The 19,822-nt window shown below is 48.1% G+C and overlaps 1 protein-coding gene across 2 annotated transcripts in view; it reads right to left on the minus strand.

The window, feature by feature from the left end:
* sema6cb (semaphorin 6Cb) overlaps positions 1–19,822 on the minus strand; it is a 129,353-nt gene that overhangs the window by 48,274 nt on the left and 61,257 nt on the right. For both annotated transcript variants that reach the window (XM_076029407.1, XM_076029415.1), the window contains exons 4-9: positions 16,285–16,504; positions 13,679–13,793; positions 11,896–11,953; positions 7,614–7,670; positions 6,814–6,915; positions 286–376 (exon numbers count right to left, since the gene is read on the minus strand). In XM_076029407.1, coding sequence (XP_075885522.1) covers positions 286–376; positions 6,814–6,915; positions 7,614–7,670; positions 11,896–11,953; positions 13,679–13,793; positions 16,285–16,444 — 583 coding nt within the window. In that variant the 5' untranslated portion in view covers positions 16,445–16,504. The remainder of the gene's footprint in view (positions 1–285; positions 377–6,813; positions 6,916–7,613; positions 7,671–11,895; positions 11,954–13,678; positions 13,794–16,284; positions 16,505–19,822) is intronic.

Consider the following 19,822-nt stretch of genomic DNA (forward strand, 5'->3'; position numbering starts at 1 on the left):
ACATTTTGTTCTCCATTTGGCAGTGATTATGGATCACCTTGCTGCTCCTTGTTTTGTCTAACTTTTCACCATTTAGCCATTTATTGCTCGTATATTACGCCTCATTCTCCTTTATCACCATGTAGTAAAGAAAATAAAATAAATAAAGACACAAAAACCCCACTCAGTTCAGCAGTGCGGAACTCCGAGGCACAGTCACACCTAGATGGGGTGCGGCCAATCGGTGTGGAGAAAAAACACACACACACACCCTGCCCTTTGTGACATCACACACTGCCGGCTCACCTGCAAAGAGGCCGACGTTGGACTGCCGGGACTCGAAGGGGCAGCGGGCCTGACCCACCACCTCCTCACCCTCCTGCTCCAGCGTGGACATCTGGGTCAGAGAGGACACACACACACACACACAAGCAGTCAAAACACACAGCAATGGCGTCACTCTTTGTTTATACCTGTAAAAACTCTCCAGCCACCGCCGCTGCTCAACGTGCTAGTAAATGTTTTCAGTTGGTTCTCTGCAAGAAGCGACCAGGCAGCGAAGGACTCCTGAGGAGCCTACTGGGCCGTAAAGATTCAGGGGCAGATCCTCAAAAAAGGGTGCGCAGCGCTAAAATGCGACGCGTTTTGCAGCGGGATTGCAGCCGCAATCTGCGCCACAGATGCGGGGATCCACAAAGGTTTTTGCGCTAATGACATGCAGGCGCAAACACGGCCACAAATGCAGCACCTGAAACAGGTGCGAATGTTGCGGTCTGGTAACCTGTATCTCTTTAAAATTTCCCGTTCTCGGAGGTCAGTGAAACTCTGCTGGGATAAAGGCGCTCCTGTGCGCACCTGGCATTACGATGCCTCCTCCGTCTCACCAAGACTGCTGCCATCATGGAAAGAAAGTCAAGACGCGTTAGTCACCAACACCTGAGTACCATTGGTATTTTTCCTATCTAAAATATTGGCATATATACTGTAGTCTATGCCGATCTATATATAAGATTTGGGGAGCCATATATATATTTCAGGCTTTTCAGAGAGGAAAGTTTCACTCAGAAGCCAGAAACACTTTGACAGACAGAAGCTGCGCCTGGTTTTGGCTTGCGGTGTTTGCGTCTGTCAAACTGCGTGGGGACACGAGCGCAAACTCTTTCTGGATCTGCCGCTGTTTGAATGAGGCATATTTGCATAGAAGGGGGTGTGTCATTTTGCGCGTAATGACTCATTTAAATACATTCAAATGAGTCTGGCGCAACCCTGCCGCTACCTGCGCCGATTTTCACGTTTGCGTCCCCTCTGTGGATCGGAATCACCGTTTTTGGCGCTGTTTACACGGATTTTCTGGCGCAAAAGCCGGACAATCACTTTGTGGATCTGGCCCTCAGTGCTTTATCTCCGAGCTGCAGATATTCAGCATGTCGCCGTCAGAAAGGCTGCAAAGAACCTTAGCAGTGTGTGTGTGTGTGAGAGCGAGAGAGAGCGGAAGAGAAAGAGAGAGACAGCGAGAGAGAGAGAGAGGGAGAGAGAGAGAGAGAGAGAGAGCGAGAGAGAGAGAGAGAGCGAGAGAGAGAGAGGGAGAGAGAGAGAGCGAGAGAGAGCAGAAGAGAAAGAGAGACAGCGAGAGAGAGAGAGAGAGGGAGAGAGAGCGAGAGAGAGAGAGAGGTGTTTGCGTGTGCATGTGTCATCCAGCCTGCAGCCAACAAGGTGACACACACACTGCATCATCAACACCTGCTTGTCTGGCACGTCGCTGCTTTGTTGTTGTGTCACTTGATAAAAAGTGATAAAAACACACTGACCTGCAACGCAACACAATGGCTTCGTTGACAATGGCGACAGCAACAACTTATCCATGCCTTTCAAGCGGCTAATTGTGTCGTTAACGGCTGCCCAGTGGAACATTGGGTCACTTTGTCCAAACCGCAAGTCCAAGATTGAATCTGAGCTACAAAGATGAAACAACAACAAAGACAACAGCCCTCTGTGATGTCGCAAAGGGAACTGATACCTCTCTCAGGTCCTTGATCGCACCCCGCAGCAACCTTGGCATTGTCCCCAAGTCAGTTTTTATCAGCAGGCTGCAAACGCAGGACAGCTTCTGAACATCTTTTTGTTTTAATCCTGGGTGTTCGACATCACAAGAGTTTGTGCACGGTTTGTTTTTACTCTGTCGGGTGGTGCTAACGCTTCCCCTCCCCACTGTCCCCCTGTGGACGCTAGAGGCACTGCTACAAGGTGTGAACAGACTGAGCTTTAGCAACGGAACGGAACGTCTCCTCTTGCCGCACTGGCTTGACAACAACCTGTAATGTCTCTAATAAGACTTATGACAAATATAATCAGTCGACTCCGTGGGTCCTCTTTCCTAATATTCGCTCAGTGTCTCACTGTGGGATGCACGTTTCCGCTGCAGCCTCAGAAGCATCCATCTCATTAAGCCAATCCTGATTGGCTGGTGAAACGCATCCGCCCGCATCAGGTAGTGCCATCTACCGTAAATGCCACCTGTGGACGGTAACGGAACACCTCTTCTCACTCGTAGCATATCCCTTGTCTTGTGCTAGCTAGTTTAACTGTCCACAGACAGACTCTGCCGGATTCTGTCGCCGGGCTCGGGACATTTCTAAACTGAAAACTGTCTTGGCCAGTCCTCGTAGCAGAGACCAACAGGTTCCGCTATGAAGGGAAGAAATTGCCCTTGGCCTGGAGCGCTACGAAGCAACTTCTGCCTGTCTTCTCTGAGCTGCTGTACGAGATCTCTCGTGGAGAGACAACCCTCTCAGCAGCAGGACCCCGATCCCCGGAGCCTCCTCCCTCCAGAGCCGGGGTCTGCTCCAAATGCCTCCTGTGGAACCACTTGTCGTGGGCCATCATCAGCCCAGCCGGCCCCGCCGGCCCCAACGACCTCCGGCCCTGGTCGCAGCTCCGCCGGCTCCTCCTGCGCAGGCTGCCTACCCTCAGGCCAGGAAGAAGAAGAAGGCAGGGTAACCCTCCGCAGGTGTTGCAGCCGAGTGTTCCCTGTTCTTCAGCTCTACCAGTTTGGCTGTCAGAAGTACATCCTGGGGCCGCCCATGCCCAGTCCTCCCCACCGCCACTGACTGTGCCGGAGACGGCCAGGAGAAGTGGACACCCAATTCCAGAGGGTTCGGCTGTTGCCCCTTCATTGCGTCCACAGGCATGCACCCACGCACATGTTCAAAGAAACACAATAAAGTGTGTCCCGCTGTCGCATCCAAGCCATGTGCCGAGGACACAGCGTACAAAAGCCAAAAATATAAGCTGTCCGCCCCCGGCACATAGCTCTCCCAGGCATGGGCAGAAGCAGTGTCACTGCTGCACTGTCATGCCTCAGCACCGCAACGCTGTGGTGCAGCTGCGAAGCAGTTGGCGCGGCCCTCGTGAGCTGCCGCAGTTTCACTACGAGTGGCACCGCCACTCGAGCGTCCTGCCACGGTTCTGCCGAGCGAGGGTGCCACCGTACTGCGTCGTCCGTAGTGACGGAGGGGCGGTGTGGTGTGTGGACAGCTCTCCCAGCCTCATCCTGGGTACTGAGGACGATCTCAAAGGGATACAGGATCCAGTTTGCAGCTGTTCCCCCGAGATTCATCTGCATAATTCATCCCCAGGCACAGGGAAAGCCAGCTCGTGTTTTACAGGAGGAAATCCTCTCACTGATAAAAAAAGGAGCAATATGTGTTGTACCTCCCGCACAGGGCTTTTACTCCAGGTATTTTCTGGTCCCCAAATGGGGAGGGATTGGAACTCTCCCTATCCTGGATTTTAAGGGCTCTGAGCAAATATCTCAGGAAATACAAGTTCAGGATGCTCACATGTGCATCTCTCTTGCGACTGGTTTGCCGGGGCCCAAGGGTGTTTGTGTGGTACACGGAAGTGGCTATAGCCCCGCTGAGGCGTCAGGGCATCCGCTTGACTGGACGATTGGCTGCTGCTGGCGCAATCGGAAAGCGAAGCCAGGGCACACACGCATATTCTCACACTGTACCTACTCAGGCTGGGTTTTGGGATAAGCGCGGAAAAGAGTGCGTTCCTCCTCACACAGAAAAAAATCTTTCTGAGATTGTTTCTGGACTCGCGCCTCTCGGCGGAGTGAGTGGACGCGTTCAGGAGATGCCTTGCGCTTTTCCATCCTGGCAAATCTGTGCATTACTGATTATGTCTTCGGTTGCTTGGACTGATGGTGTATGCTGTCCTGGTAGTCTGTCCATTGTCACATGCTGGCACGCAACCTGATCCTGTGGAGCTGCGGCCATTTCCAGACCACTGGTGCCACCGTGGGATGTGGTTGTGGTTTGGAGGGACTTGAGGGTCCTCCTTTTAAACCACTAGATGTGGTAGATCTGAAACACGTGTCCCTTGAGACAATGTCGTTGCTGGTCCTGGCCTTGCACTCTCAGTGCATGGATGTCACTTGTGTCCAGTCCGTGTTGTGTGCACATATGGATTGGCCAAAAGGTTTTAGGAGGCGCTACCTATTGTTTGTCTCCTGGGCTAATCCTCACAGGGAAAAATCTGTTACAAGGCAGCGCCTGTCCCACAGGTTGATGGAGGCAATTGCCTTGGCGTACTCGAGTCAGGGCTTGCTGCCCCCTCGTGGTCTGCGTGCGCACTAGACTCGAGGAGTGGCTACATCCTGGGCCTTGTTCAGGGGGGGTCTCTGTTCAGGACATTTGTGCTGCGGTGAGTTGGTCCACACCACTCACCTTTGTCTGTTATTATATGCTGGACATCTCCGCTCCGTCTATGGCGCAAACGGTTTTGCAGTTCTAATTGGAACAGGCTAAGCTCTTGGATGGTTGGTGGACGATAGATAAGCTTGTCTGGCAATACGGGAGCTGCCTTATCCCATAGTTAGACATCGAGCCAATATTAGGAAAGAGAACTTTCTTTTGGTGATTTACATAGCCCTTGTTCTCTGAGTAATACAAGTGAGATGTCTCACCAGACAATCCTTCTTGCTTGCATGAGAACAGGTGCTTATTTTGAATGAGGTGATACCGTCCGCAGGTGGCATTTATGGTAAGTGGGACGACCTGATGCGGACAGAAGGAGGATGGCGGTCCATTTCCTGTTTCCACCTTCCAGACGAGGGAGGAGGAGACAACAGGATCGGAGAGTCGTGTGGAAGAGGTCCCGTGATGCTTGCAGCTCCCCGCAAAACTTGAACATCGTCAATCTTGCAGACTGGCTCCAGGAGGTGGCATTAGACCTCATACGGAGAAATCAAACAGCGAGTTTGACGCACTCAGACCGACACACACACACACACACACACACACACACACACACACACACACACACAGTTTCCTGTTCCTGTTGCAGACTGAAGCTCCGCCTCTTTCTCTCCGTGTGGTGGCTGATTTTTTTCCCCAGTTTCCAGCAGGATTTCCAGCAGATTTCCAGCCTCCCCCTCCGGCCCGAGTCACCGTCCAGACCTGTGATGTCAGCGCTCGTGTCCACCGTTTTGTCCGACGCACCTCACAGCTGCAGCGACTCCATTGTCTGTTCTACATGTTTTTTTTATTTTATTTTATTTTTTAACAAAAACACTTTCTGTAGCGTCTTCTCGATATTATCAGCAGCTCACTGGGTTATTCAGTGGGACGCTGCCACAGAGACGAGCCGACTGGGCCTCCTCCCCGTCTTCATCCGCTCGCTGTCCCGAGATGCGAGAGACGGCGCGCCGCGTCAGCAGATCTCGCCTTCCGCCGACAAAACAGATTGCTCGCCGTCTGGCTGCCGCTGCCAACAAATTATCTCTGCAACAGCGAAACATTTGAAGTCGCATTCAGACGCTCAAGCTGCATGCGTGTGTGTGTGTGTGTGTGTGCGCGCGCGCGCGTGCTGTTGAAGACAATTCTGATGATTTTCCTCCTCAAACGGCGCCACACGCCGCCTCCTCCGCTCTTCACGCCATCCTCATCTTTCTAAACTTTCCCAGTCTGTCATTTCCACCGGAACTCTCATCTTGTTTTGTTGCTTCGCCGCCTGCTGCTGCTGATGCTGCTGCCGCCGCCGCCGCCGCCGCCGTGTTTGTGTGCCGTGTCGTCTCACGGTGAGTGTGTTTCCCGTATCCGGGTGTGTCGAAAACACAGTTTTATCTTTTATTTAGGCTTCGCCGTTTGTCTCGCAGCTCGTGCATGTGATTCTGAAGCTGCATCAGTGACGTGTAAGAAATGCAAAAAAAAATAAATAAATAAATAAAAAACTGTTGATGTTAAAATGTTTTGCACAAGATGAACTTTTCTTTTAAAAGCTACTTGGAGCATCATCACGTGAGGAAAAAGTTAGCCCTCTGTTTGCAGCCTCTTGCTGGACCTGGTCCACGCGTCGGATCTTCCACATGGACAAAAAACAAGGACACCTGGCAGGGGTTGTGGCCCCTAACCTTGAAAAAAAACATCTGTGCCCGCCATATCACAAAGGGCTTTAGTGGACAGTCAGGCAGGTGGCATTGGAACTAAACTAAACATTTAAACTTTGCATGAACAAAATACAGGAGCTGAAAATGTGGAGGAAGGAAAATCTAATGGGAAACCTCAGACCTCATATCAGTTTTTGGTTCCCGACTTAAAAAAAACAACCTTCCTTCACACAAACAAGATTCTGGACTTCATGTGACTTTATTGATGTGACCGTGTGTTTATGATTTGACAGGAGTTCAGTTCACGGTTTTTGGTGGCGGCAGCTGCAGGGTCCGAAAAAGGCGGGGGACCGGGGGGGGCACCCGGCGTCAGCTGTAATATGATCTGCGGCGTTCTTATCTGTAATTGAGGCCAGAGGAGGCGAAGCCGCTCGTCGTCTCACCTTGTAGTTCCGGCAGGTGGGGTTGAAGGCGTTGGTGCCGCAGGCGAACAGCGTCTCGTCATTACGCGGCACCAGCACTTTGATGTAGTTGTAGCATTCGTCCTGTCAGGGGGGAGGGAGGGGTTTAGTTAGTGCAAGGTCCAGCGCACGCGCATGCGTGCACACACGGAAAAACAATCCAATTCCCCCCAGTCTGATCAACACTGCGGCTCTGTCAACCCCTGATGGATGTGCCGCTGATTCCGATCAGCGCGGCCGTGCTTATTGCAAAAACATCAACATGCAGCAGACAGGAGGGGGTTGAGGAATGGGGGCGAGGGGGTGAGGGTGAGGGGCTAGCGGAAAGCGGCGACACATTAAAAAACAGAGGGGAAAAATGAAGAAAGAGATGTGCACGGGTCTGCAAAAAAATAGAGAGGGGGAGGGAGGAGGAGGAAGATCAGCAGTGAGGAGGGGGAAGGAGGAGGAGAGACGGGGAAAAGAGGAAAAGCTGAAGACTGATGGAGGAGGGAAGAGAAGGAGAAGATGAGGAGAAGAGAGGAGGAGGAGGAGGAGTAGGGAAAATGAGAGAGGAGAAGGAGGAGGAGTAGGGAAAGGGAGGGAGGAGGAGAGAGGAGAAGGAGGAGGAGGAAAAGAATGAGAAGTGGGAGGAGGGAGAAAGAGGGACGAGGAAAAGCTGAAGGCTGGAGGAGGGAGGAGGATGAGAAGGAGGAGGATGAGGATGAAGAGGAAGAGGATGGAGGGGAGGGGAGGGGGAGGAAGAAGCGGTGGAGGAAGAGGGAGGAGGCGTCGATACTCACGCTGTTCTTTCCTCTCACGGTGCACTTCTCCACATCCTTCGTCTTCCAAGTCAGCTTCTGAAAGACACGGCCAGGCGTCAAAGACAAGCTGCTGCTGCTGCTGCTGCTGCTGCTGCTGCGGCTCGCTGGCCGCTGTCAACGGACAGCTGCCGCCAAAACCTCATTAACTACAACAAACTGTCTGCAGCGACAACAAACAGACAGGACGACGGCGGCGGGACTGATGGTGGTGGCTGCGGCGGCCTCGGCCGTCCCGCCAGTGGCCACATGGCGGCCGGAGATAAACATCACACGGATTGAAGAGTCCACAGAGGATGAATCACGCCAGCCACTATCAGCGCCGCCATCAATCAATTAGCACCAGTCGACCTCCCGGGCACAAGCCTCGCCACCTCATCACACTTCCTGTCTGTCAGTCAACCTGTCAGTTTCATCATCAGAGCAACAACACAGCGGTTAGACACGGAAACCAGACAATTAGCCGGCAGGAAGTACGGCCCCTGGAGCAGGAAGTGATGTCACAGCACCCCCTCGTGGGTCGAGGTGGCCGGAATGTCCTCTCAGGTCTCCTCTGGACACGGTGTAATGGAAATCGCTAAAACTGTCGCTAAAATCGAAGAATGTTCAGGGGATTCAGTCCGGAAGAAAATCCAACAGCGCCACCTCATGGCTGCAACAGTCGCCAACTCAGTCCCAAAAAACAAAACAGCGACAGTCCTAATTCACCCAGCAGAGGTCGAGCAGCGCTACTACACTGGTGGTGTAGGGAGCGAGGTGGTTTTGGGAACAAAACTGCGACACCTAGTGGTGGAAGCATTTATTGCATGTGGCCACTTTTAGCGAGGAATAAGCCTCTTTTACAAAAAACAGCCTCTTTGACAAACACACACAAAGAATGTAGCTCTGCGCGGGAACAGCACCACCTACTGACGCCTAGCCGCAGCCGAGCGGCCCTGCTGAGCCTGGACATGCGTGTCCTTCCAACCTAATTTGTCCTCCAGGTTTGCCACTCCTGTCCCGCCGACGGCAGGCGGACCATCTGTCAAACCTACTGCAGCGATTCCGTTCCACCGCTGCTGCTGCTGCTGCTGGAAAAAAAAGAAAAAAAAAAGAAGAAGAAAATAAAAAAAATAAAACTGCTGCAGCCGAGCGGGGAAAGGAGAGGAGCTGCATCTCAATTGTTTCTCTTCCTGCTGTCGCCGTATAATGAATGCATTAAAGGATTAAGCTGGGACTTATTCTATATTTGCCTCATTATGACTAAATCCCTGTAAAGGTCAGTGGCGGCGGCAGTGGCAGTGAGGTGCCAGTCAGACTGGCCGTCTCTTCAAGTTCAGCTTGCTGGCGGTCAGTCCGAAAAGCCTTGTTTGTAGAATTTAGTTTAAATCTTTGCAGATAATTTTCCTGCCAGGCAAGTGAGTTTAAGCAGTAATTATCCTGTTTAAACCCATAAATAATGCATCGGTCCGGACTGTTTTTCAATCATGGACGTGCTGAAATCACATCACATCATCAGGGTGCTTTGGTTATTCCACCACTAGAACTAACTGCTGGATCATTTTTACACCCTGATTATAAAAGCGTGCATTTGCTATTTTGTTTGTTCTTCTCCTTCTGCATCTGTTGTCCCAACATCCAAGGCTGTAATAAAGTTTCATCATTTTTCTTGAGTATCGGCTAGTTTTATTTCCCTGACTGGGCCCTCGTCGCGTTCCTGAAGCTCAGGAAACGAGCTAAAGGCTCTCTGCTGTTCATTTGATAATAATAGCCTCGAAAATTTCACATTTGAAGAGGAAATTTCCCTTTGGGATTTAGATATTTTTTATGCAATGGAGGAGCCCTAATTATATTAATCCTGTTGAAGATTTGTGCTCCCTGACTAGTGACACATAAGGGGCGACACTGGCGGTGCAGGATTACGAGGTTGATTCGCGAGTGGGTTAGAGTTCTCTGCAAGGCTCTCAAAGGCTCCTCCCACAGAGTGTGAGCGCCCCTTGGTTACTGAATGAATGGGTGGATTGATTGGAGGGTGGATAGAAGGACGATGGAAGGACAAATGGATGGATGGATTGATGGATGGATGGATGGTTGGTTTCCTGACATTATTCATGCTTGTAAAATAGAAGTTGGCCTCTGATTGGACAAAAGAAGTGTTTTGAACAGAGACATAATTTACTTTTTTTCTGGACTGAATGAGCCTTGAAGATGATGATAACGACTCATCAGCCAGTAGTAAAATAAACAAACAACTAAATAAACAAAAGTCTAATCCTAATGAGTGGAGTCAGAATACTGAGGACAAACACAGGCTCCTTGAAATTGCAGATATATTTTTTTTTAATTTCTTTTGTTTTGAAAACTCTTTTCATGCACCAAACGTCACCCAGACATCATTGTGTGAATATGTGACACGATTCAGCCCCAGTCAGCGTTATGCTAATGGCCGCCGCTGCCTCGGCCGCGCTCCATTTGGTTTACTAATAATTACTTATGGCCACCCAGCCTGGGGAGATCAGTGAAGGGCAGAATAAAGATGAGCTCTAAGCCTGTCTGGATGAGTGGAAGCGCTCTGTAAAGACGAAGCCGCGGTGAGGAATTGGATTTGCAAAGAAGAAGAAGCAGAAGAAGAAGAAGAAGAAGAAGAAGAAGAAGAAGAAGAAGAAGAAGAAGAATTTTCTGCCAGCTAAAGATCAGAACTCTGATGGATGTCAGGATGAGTGGAAACGCGGCTGCTGCAGTTTTCCACTCAATTTCTGCCGTCAAAACCTAATGAAAGATTTGAATTGAATAAAAAATAATAGAAATCCATCGTGCACAAAACTTTCAATAACCAAGTTCTCACATCGACACGGCGGAAAAGAGACGGACGGAGCTCCCTGAATGCCCTTTAGTGGCGCCGGCAAATCGATACGTCAGATCTGCCGGAACACTTATCAGAGCGGATTTCTGCTGTTCAGCCGTGATCTAAATAGGAGCAAACAAAAAAAGAAGCTGGTCTCCCGCTCGGAGGGATTTTATTTAAGCGCAATCATGTTTGACAAATGAGATTCGGGCAGGAGGCGGCTGCACAGCGTTTGAAGTGCTGCGCCGCCGCTGAAGCCGCTGGTATCGGATATATGTCTGAGGAGAGAGATTGCTTAATACTTGAATGAGAAGTTGGGGGGAAAATAATGAGATATGCACTTTAGAGAGAGGAGGCTCGTGAAAGAAAACACACAGGCGCACGCACGGCAGCAGTGTTTGAGGAAGAAAAACCACTGGCAAACGCTGCCTGGTGTTTACAGTCAGCGAGTCTGTGACTCTTAACGCTAAACCGATATCGCAGCAGCGAGTGTTCGCTGACTACGTGTGCGGGAGTATTACTTCATTCCGGATATTTTCAGGATTTCCTCTGCGACTCTCTGACACTCAGATTTAACAGCGTCGCCAGATGTGTGTAAAGGACGTGACGTGAGAGAGAAAACGAGCTGTTGACAATCTCCAGACCTGCAAAGCACCATGTTTTTCTCAACAACACATTCATGTCAGTGAATCAGATTTAATCAAAACGCTGTGATTTGTATCACTGCTCTGACTTTCCCTGTCGTCTCCGCTCCTCCTTGGAATCAACCAACCAAAAGCCAAAAGTCAGGAAGTGAAGCTTGCTGCTGATTTCAAAAGCGGCCCGGGATATAATTCCCACCACTAGAGGTCGTAGTTTTTGCGCCAAAACAAACCCCATTCCCTGCAGGTCCTCAGGCTGACCTGATATGTATATATGTATATATATGTGTGTATACACATACATACATATATATACATATATATACATACACATACATACACATATATATATATATATATACATATATATATATATATATATATATATATATATATATATATATATATATATATATATATGTATATATATATATATATATATATACATATATATATATATATATATATATATATATATATATATATATATATATATGTATATATATATATATATATATATATATATATATATATATATATATATATATATATATATATATATATATACATATATATATATATATATATACATGTATACATATATATATATATACATATCAGGTCAGCCTGAGGACCTGCAGGGAATGGGGTTTGTTTTGGCGCAAAAACTACGACGATGTATATATATACATATACACATATATATGGCACCCACTGCAGGTTTGTGTGTAGCTGCAGGTGTGTGACTGCACGTGCCAGCCGGTGACACAAGGAGATGCTGAGAGTGAAACTGTCCTACCTGCTGCGGAACGATCTGCTCGGACGATGTGGCCAGATTGACGGCAAACACGTGATCCCTGCAAGAGACGAGGCACAGTCAGTCTGGGTTGTGTGTGTGTGTGTGTGTGTGTGTGTGTGTGTGTGTGTGTTGTTCTTTTTTTTATGATTATTGTAGCTCTCTTCATGACACTGACGCAGAACGTTCACGCCGTGAGAACTGCAACACAGCATAAATTAACATAAAGTGCATTATCATTATTAAACAAAAATACACAAAAATGGAGCTCGGCACAACGTCAAAACTCCGCAGACAAACAAATGACCTCGTTTGGCTGCCTGTCATGAACAGGTGATGAATTCTTTAACTTTCTGTGTGAGCTTCCGTGGCAAAAACATTCCAAGTACAAACTTCACAAAAAGACAAGACATGCTAACTGCCGTCAGCAAGGCTACCATGTGGTTTTAGAGGAGTGCACCACCCAAAACGTTTCCCTTTGCAACAAAAAACAAACCTTTTTTTTCGCAGGTGCCCCTAATTGTGCCTAGTTATAATAATAATAATAATAATAATAATAATAATAATAATAATAATAATAATGATAAAATTATTATTACTACTACTACTACTACTACAAATAATAATAATAATAATAATAATAATAATAATACAATTATTATTACTACTACTACTACTACTACTACTACTACTACTACTAATAATAATAATAATAATATTATTATAATAATAATAACAATAATAATGATGATAATGATAATCCAAGTCAAACGTTCCCTCGGTGTGACTGATCGCTGAGCTTCCAGAAGCTTCCCCTGCAGCTCCACTGACTCATCGCCCAGATGGAGCAGTACGTTGTGACGGAGGGTTTTAACATTTGCTGCGAGCAGCTGTGGAACACGTTAAGTCCGTTTAAATGCGTCAGGAATGTGTGTGCACCTTCTCCGGGGCCCAGTTCAGTTTCTGGCAGCAGCTGCAGAAGTTACTGCAGCTTGAGACGCAGCCAAAGAAAAAAGAAAAAAGAAAAAAAAAATACTTGTCCTGAATTCATTTTGCGCCATACAAATTTGAAACACAATCACAGAGTCTTTTTTCTTTCTTTCATAAGATCAAAAGGCTCACTGTGGTATGATTTAATGCCTAATTGACTGTGCTGATTAAACAACGACAATACAAACAAATAATTCCTTTTTTTTTAATAATCCTTGAAAAATCTGATTTTGAAGAAGCTGTACTGTTTGCGTGCGTGCGTGTGTGTGCGTGCGTGTGTGTGTGTGTGTGTGTGTGTGTGTGTGTGTGTGTGTGTGTGTGTTTTAATCCCAGAGGTAGAGAAAGTATTTGGCGGATTAAACAACTTCAAACGCTAACCGGGCGATTAATGAGTGGCGAAACAAAATGTCATTGGCCCCGTTGTGCAGCCGCCATGAATATGCATTAGCACCATCAGACATGGAAGCCAAAGCACAAACAGAGTCAGAGTGCCCCCCCCCGACCCCCACATCCCTCCCCTTCTTCTCCGCCCCCTCCTCCCTCCGTCCTGCTGCTATCATCCAGCCTTAGACTTTTAAAGCAGCAGAACTGTAAAAATACAACGCCTCAGGGCTTTCCCTGCTGCCTCAGAGTCCGAATTAGCAAGTCGGCTACGTGACTGGAACATAAAAAAAGAGAAATAAAAAAAGGAAAAAAAAACAAAAAAAACATGCAAGAACAAAAGACAATTTCGATCTGTAGCGCAAACAGCAGCAGCAGCAGCAGCAGCAGCAACAGCAGCAACTGGTTGACTGACCGGGCAGCGATGTAGAGTATTCGGTTGATCCTCAGCATCCTCTGGAAGTCCAGGCCCAGGCGGACTGTGTCATTGTCGGACATGAGTCCCTGGAAGCTGGGGTACAGGTAGGAGGCTGCGGAGGATGGGGGCGGGGGGGGGGGGGGGGGGGGGGGGTGAGGCAAGAAGCAGAACAAGAGTTGGAGTGAGTCATCACTTCTGTTCTCCTGAGTTCTTTGACCTCGTTATTGTTTTAGATCAGCGGTTGCAGTAACTTCGGCTTGTGCAAATTAGAGCGAATCAAATCAAACACAACAACAAAAATAAAGGGGACTAAGCGGCTCGTCGACGTTCCCGCTCGGAGGAGGAGCGCCACCCTTGAAGACGAGGTGAAAACTCGGCCTTTTGTTTCCAATTTGCCAACGTGAGCGCTGTATGCTAATGAGCTACTTGCGGAGGCGGGGGAAGATGAAGAAGATGGAGATGAGGAAGGCGAAAAATAAATTACAGGGCAGAAAACCCGGAGTTGCAAATGAGCCGGTGGTGTCGCAGGAGTTGCTGCAGTTTAAATCGACACTGCCGCTGCCTGCTAAATAAATATTTCCTGTGTCGGAGGCGTTGGGGCCAGAGATAAAAACAGCCTTGCCGTCGTCGTTACTGCAACTCCATCCACGCCGGAAAGGGGCTGGAGGTGTACATTGAACATATGGCTCCATATAAACGAGGTGTGTTCGTGCAATAAATAAAGATCAAGTGGGTGGATGGCGAGCGGCGGTGATAAGACGAGCGGGTAGGCGGTGATACACTATCAGCTGCTCCACTTCCATCGTCTGCATTTAAAGTTCCAATTGCTAAGTTCCTCTTTTTTGGGATCGAAAGGTGGGCGGAGCCGTTCAGACTCCTATAGAAACTGAGCCACGTCCTTGAACACAAGCACAAGGCTCAGACGACAGGAAGTGACAGGAAGTGAACGTGTCAAGAACCTGCAGGACCGCTGGAGCCACAAAAGGTTTTTTCTAGAGGGCACCGAGGTCTGGCTGAGGTTTTCTGAGTCTGTCTTCAGCAGTCAGGAGGGCCACTTCAGGACCAGGTGGGTGGAGTTCAGGGTCAACGGGCTTGGACACGTGCAGCCACAGGTACTAATGTGGCTGGGTTTATACCTTTCTTTTAATCAGACATAGGTTTATCCTACCTACTAAACACGTTTCGCCCACTTTCTGAGCAATGCGAATGTTCTGTCAATGTGACAAGGTCGGAAAAATTACGTCTGATTAAAACAAAGATATAAATAAAATTAAAACCAAGTACAAAATGGACACACTTCATCTAGCTATGTCGCTACTTGGTCCAAGCTAAGCTAAGGACTAAATCAAACTAGAAATCTTCCATCCAGGCTGACTGAGGCCATTTCTTTATTCTGAAATTAGTCGGGTCTTCAGAATGGGGAGGTCATTATTATTATCATTACTATTTTTTAATTTGATAATGCGAAAAAAAAAAAATTAAATAAAAAAAAGTGTGTTGGTTGTGTTAGCGCTGTAAAAGCAGACTGGGTCTGTTTCGTGCGTCGTTTGCCAGCCACTAACGGAAGTGGTGGTTTTTCGCAGGCTGCGGTGGTGTGATGAGGCGCCCCCCACTGGTCTTGGAAGGCGTCACTCATCACATGCAGGTCGCCAGCGCCACAAGGTGACAAATTGCTTCCATTACACCTGGGCCGGCGCGCCACATATAGCGGCTATTAGCGCGGCTATTTCTGTTAATGCCGGCGTCGTCGCTCTCTTCTGGATAGATCAATTACAGGGCGTGGGCCGCAGCCTCAGCGCCCCCTTTAATCAATTATGGGCCATTACAGTTGGTTAGCGCCGACCTCCGCCGTGGCCCTCCACTGGGACGGGACGGGGCGCGGCCGCTGATGATTCTCCAGGGCAGCGTGATGACCAAGTCTTGACATTTGTTTGAAAAAAGAAAAAAAGTGAAATGCATGGTGTTTTTTGGTTTTGCGTTTTTGTTTTTTTTTTTAACAGCTTTTGATAGTTATTAAATTTCTAAGTCAGAAGTTCTCCAGAAACATTCAAACATGATGAGAAGTGACTGCAAACAAAATAGCATTCATCTTTTTTTTTCTCCAGCATTTGGGAAGGTCATATTTTATTTTTTTATCTTTTTATTTAAATTTTTTTTTTTTTTTACAAATGTTCTCTTTTTTTCTTCAGTTTTTCTTTTAATAAGAGTTATTCTGATGCGCCAATATGTCAACCTTGATGTTTCATTTTGGGGCAAAAGATGGCCTCCGCCTGATGTTACTGTTGATAAAAAAAAAAAAAAAAGTTTAAATTAATAAGAAAATCACAAAAGCCTGAAAATCATTTAGATGTCGAGCAATTGAGCAAATATATAAATATAAATATCTACAAAAACCACCACCACAGCTTCACTATGTGCTATTAGACTTTTCTATGAAGCACTTTGTAACTTTCTTTAACTTTTCTTATTCTTTCTATATTTGACATCTTCACATAAGGCTAAGAAAAAAAAACAAAACGGAAGGAAGGAAGCTAACAAGACTGAAGGCGTCGGTTGATTTCACCCCCGACCCCTCGGTCACAGACAAGAACCATGTGACTCACACTCTCGGCCCACCACGCTGATTGGCTCCAGGTCCTGTGGAAATGGAGCGCCCCCGGAGGCCGGCTGAGGTAGGACGGTCAGGGCGAGAGCCAGGAGGAGGGCCAGAAGGAGGGCCGGTGGGGCGGGCGGAGGAGGAGGCGGGCTGGGCGTCGGCCTCATTTCGGCAGGAAAAGGGGACCTCAGCAGGAAGTCATGGCCCACAGCGGGGTCCCCGCCCACCTTCAGACAGACAGACAGACAGAGGAGAGGACAGGTCTCATTAGAAAACACTTTGGAGGGTCAGTTTTCAGCAGGACATCTTTCCTTAAAAATACAATTCTTCGACTTCAAAACAAGAAAATACATTTCTTGCATTTGACCTCAGAGCAAAACCAAATTCCTAAATCAAATTTCATGTTAAAGGAGGAGGAGAGGGACTCGTTCGGGGGTCGAGAAAGACACAAAAGAACAAGTTTGTTTTGCAAAAGGGAAGCGGCCGTCGTGCGCAGACTGTTGACGACAACGACGACAACAGTGGGAGCAGCGACGGCGGCGGCTGCGGCTGCGGCTGCGGCAGCAGCTTATCATTGCGGTGGCTCTATCTGCCCAGATTTAAAACCCGGCCGATCAGTGGCAGTGATAAATCGTCCTGAGGGAAGAAAATTGCTAAAAGTTGGCAAATAATTAACAGCTGCGGTCATTTTTCACAAGACCAGAATCCAAAACTTGCATATATATTTATGTCTGGAGGAGTGGGGGTGGTGGAGCAGGGGCGGGCGGGGGGGGGTTGTCTGCTCTATTAAGAGCTCCTTCACACAGAAGCACCGGGCTGCAGGGTTTACTTATTTTTTGGCACAGTGCAACCAGGCGGCCGCACGCTTTTAAAGCAGGAATGCGAAATTAAGTCAACAGAGACGCAACCCGACATCAATATTGATCTCAGCCGGGCCCCGAAGCCTCTTAAAAATGCATCGTGGGGATGGAGGGGGAAGTGGTGGGAGGTGGTGGGGTGAGTCTCATTTAGCAAAGCAGGTCAAACAGTAATGGATGGAGGCGAGTGGGTGGAGTCCTGTTCCGTCGGCCAGTGTTTACTCTGTGGATCACAGCAGCCGGCCGCTGGCAGTATATGTGGACGATATACCTGATAGATGAACTTCCTGTGCCAGTAACCCCCCACCACTCCGCCACCCTCCGAGTGGAGGACGACCGTGTGAGAGAGAGAGAGGGAGAGAGAAAATCCACTCGGCGCAGCACGGAGAGGCGGAGCCACAGGCGACCGCTGCTGCTGGTGTAAACGTTTTAAATTAGCCATGAAACTGCCGTCGAACACGGCCCAGCGCAGCTCCGCACACCTCCCGACATGGTGGCTTCAAAAAGTCATGAGGGGGGGGCGGGGGGGGGGTTTGATTGGCGACGAGGGGAGGAGGAGGAAAAAAGCGAAGTAGGAGGAGGAGGGCGGGCGGCCAGCAGGAACAGAGCCTGTCGGCGAGGACGAGATATTATGCAAGAGCCTCCGCACACTGAAACTCATCATCATCATCATCATCATCATCATCATGTTCATCATGATCGCCATCATCATCATCTCCATCATCATCATGTTTATCACCATCATCATCATCATGTTCATCATGATCGCCATCATCATCATCTCCATCATCATCATGATCGCCATCATCATCATCTCCATCATCATCATGTTTATCACCATCATCATCATCTCCATCATCATCATGTTCATCATCATCATCATCATCATCATCGTCACCATCTTCATTATAATCAATAGCATCACCATCATCATCATCACGTTCATCACCACCAATATGACCATCTTCATCATCATCCTCACCATCATCATTATTAGCATCATGACATTCATCATCATCATCATCATCATCACCACATTCATCATTATCACAATCACTATCATCATCACCATCATCACTGCGGGAACACAGCTGCTGCAGCAGTAGCAACCAAAACAAAACTCGCCGTCGCCTGTCGAAACAGTTCAGGCAGTGAGCGGCAGGTGGCGGCGGCGCCTTCGAGCGATTTTCCGTAGGAGGTTAAATCAGGGAGCTGCCAGAATCGTATTAGTTTTGCTGCGATACCGAAACAAACGGCTCAGTGATTGACAGGTCGGCGTCCTCACCTGATACATGACTCACAGCCGCACTTGAAGAATGAAAGATTACAGCGAGCGACTAAGAGGATCACACACACACACACACAATACCTCTCCAGACCGAACGTGTTCCGTTTCCGTAATTACTTTAACACAATCCGACGAGTCGCTGTGATACTGGGTGGCTTACTGCCGAGCGAAATTTCAAAATAAAATAGATAATCAAAATCAAAAAGGCAGCAAAATTCACAAAACTTTTTGGGCATCACGGGACATGATGGAACAATGCTGGAGGGGAAGCACGTTTGCTGGGGGAAAAAAAAAAGAAAGAGAAAAAACTCAGAACATCGAACAGAATTCTAAAACAAAACCGAGGTGAGGTCCAATCATTGGAGTTTATCGGAATCAGAATCTAGCTAATCTAATCAGACAGCTGTCGCCTGTGCTCATCCCTCAGCGATCTGACTTTGGACGGCTGCTGCTGCTGCTGCTGCTGCTGCTGCTGCTGCTGCTGCAGCAGCGCTCCAAATCATTTCTGCCTTTAATGAAGTGCACTCGTTAAGCCATCCGGGAGGGAGGGGCAGTTGGCAGACCTCTCTGGAAGAGAAGTGGTTTGTGTGTGTGTGTGTGTGTGTGTGTGTGTGTGTGTGTGTGGTGGGGAGGGGGCGGGGTTGAGTCTCCGCCCATTGAATATCTGACAGCCCCGCCGCTGCTGCAGATTGACGGCATGCAAGTTGCTAAATTCCTGAGTCCTGAAGCGTTCAGAGCAAGAAATGACTGTGAATGGTTGATGAGAGTCTTAGGCAGCGTTTGGCAAGCGAGCAGGGCGGCGGCGGCGGCGGTCCGCTGGGGGAAAAAAAAAAAAAAAAAAAAAAAAAACCCAGAAGAAGACGCACCCGGTCGATACGGCGCAATTCAAAATGTTTTTGCGGGGGGAAATATTGTATCGATTTATAGCCATCACATGGCAATTTCTTTGAAAAAAAAATTATGTGCATACACATATATATGTATATATATATATATATGGCCGAGTGGGGAGAACAAACGGCAACAGGGGTGCATTACAAAAATGCCGCTGAAAATTCCAAACACCAAAGTAAAAAACAAACAAAAAAAAAAAACACCCCCACAACTACTTGAAAATCATTTCATGTTCACCAAAACCGTCTTCGTCACTGAGCGAACGAGGACGACCAATTGCAGAACACACCTGCAGCCAAAAGGTGGCGCTGTGGGCGCTCCACTTGCTCTACTGTTGTTTTTGTTTTTTTAGGCTCGCATTTTGGTCAGGACATGTTGTCGTTGGCGTCTTGTTTCACAGACGCTATATGAAACGTTTGTCCATCTTCTGATGAGCGTAACGTCCTTCTGCGAAACCTGTTTCAGAAAAATAGAATAGAAATGCACGTCACCCCTGCTAATACGGA

This window comes from Nelusetta ayraudi, unplaced genomic scaffold (genome assembly GCF_046127955.1).
Source record: "Nelusetta ayraudi isolate G7.1 ecotype Tasmania unplaced genomic scaffold, CSIRO-AGI_Nayr_v1 ptg000003l, whole genome shotgun sequence".
NCBI classification, from domain to species: Eukaryota; Metazoa; Chordata; class Actinopteri; order Tetraodontiformes; family Monacanthidae; genus Nelusetta; species Nelusetta ayraudi.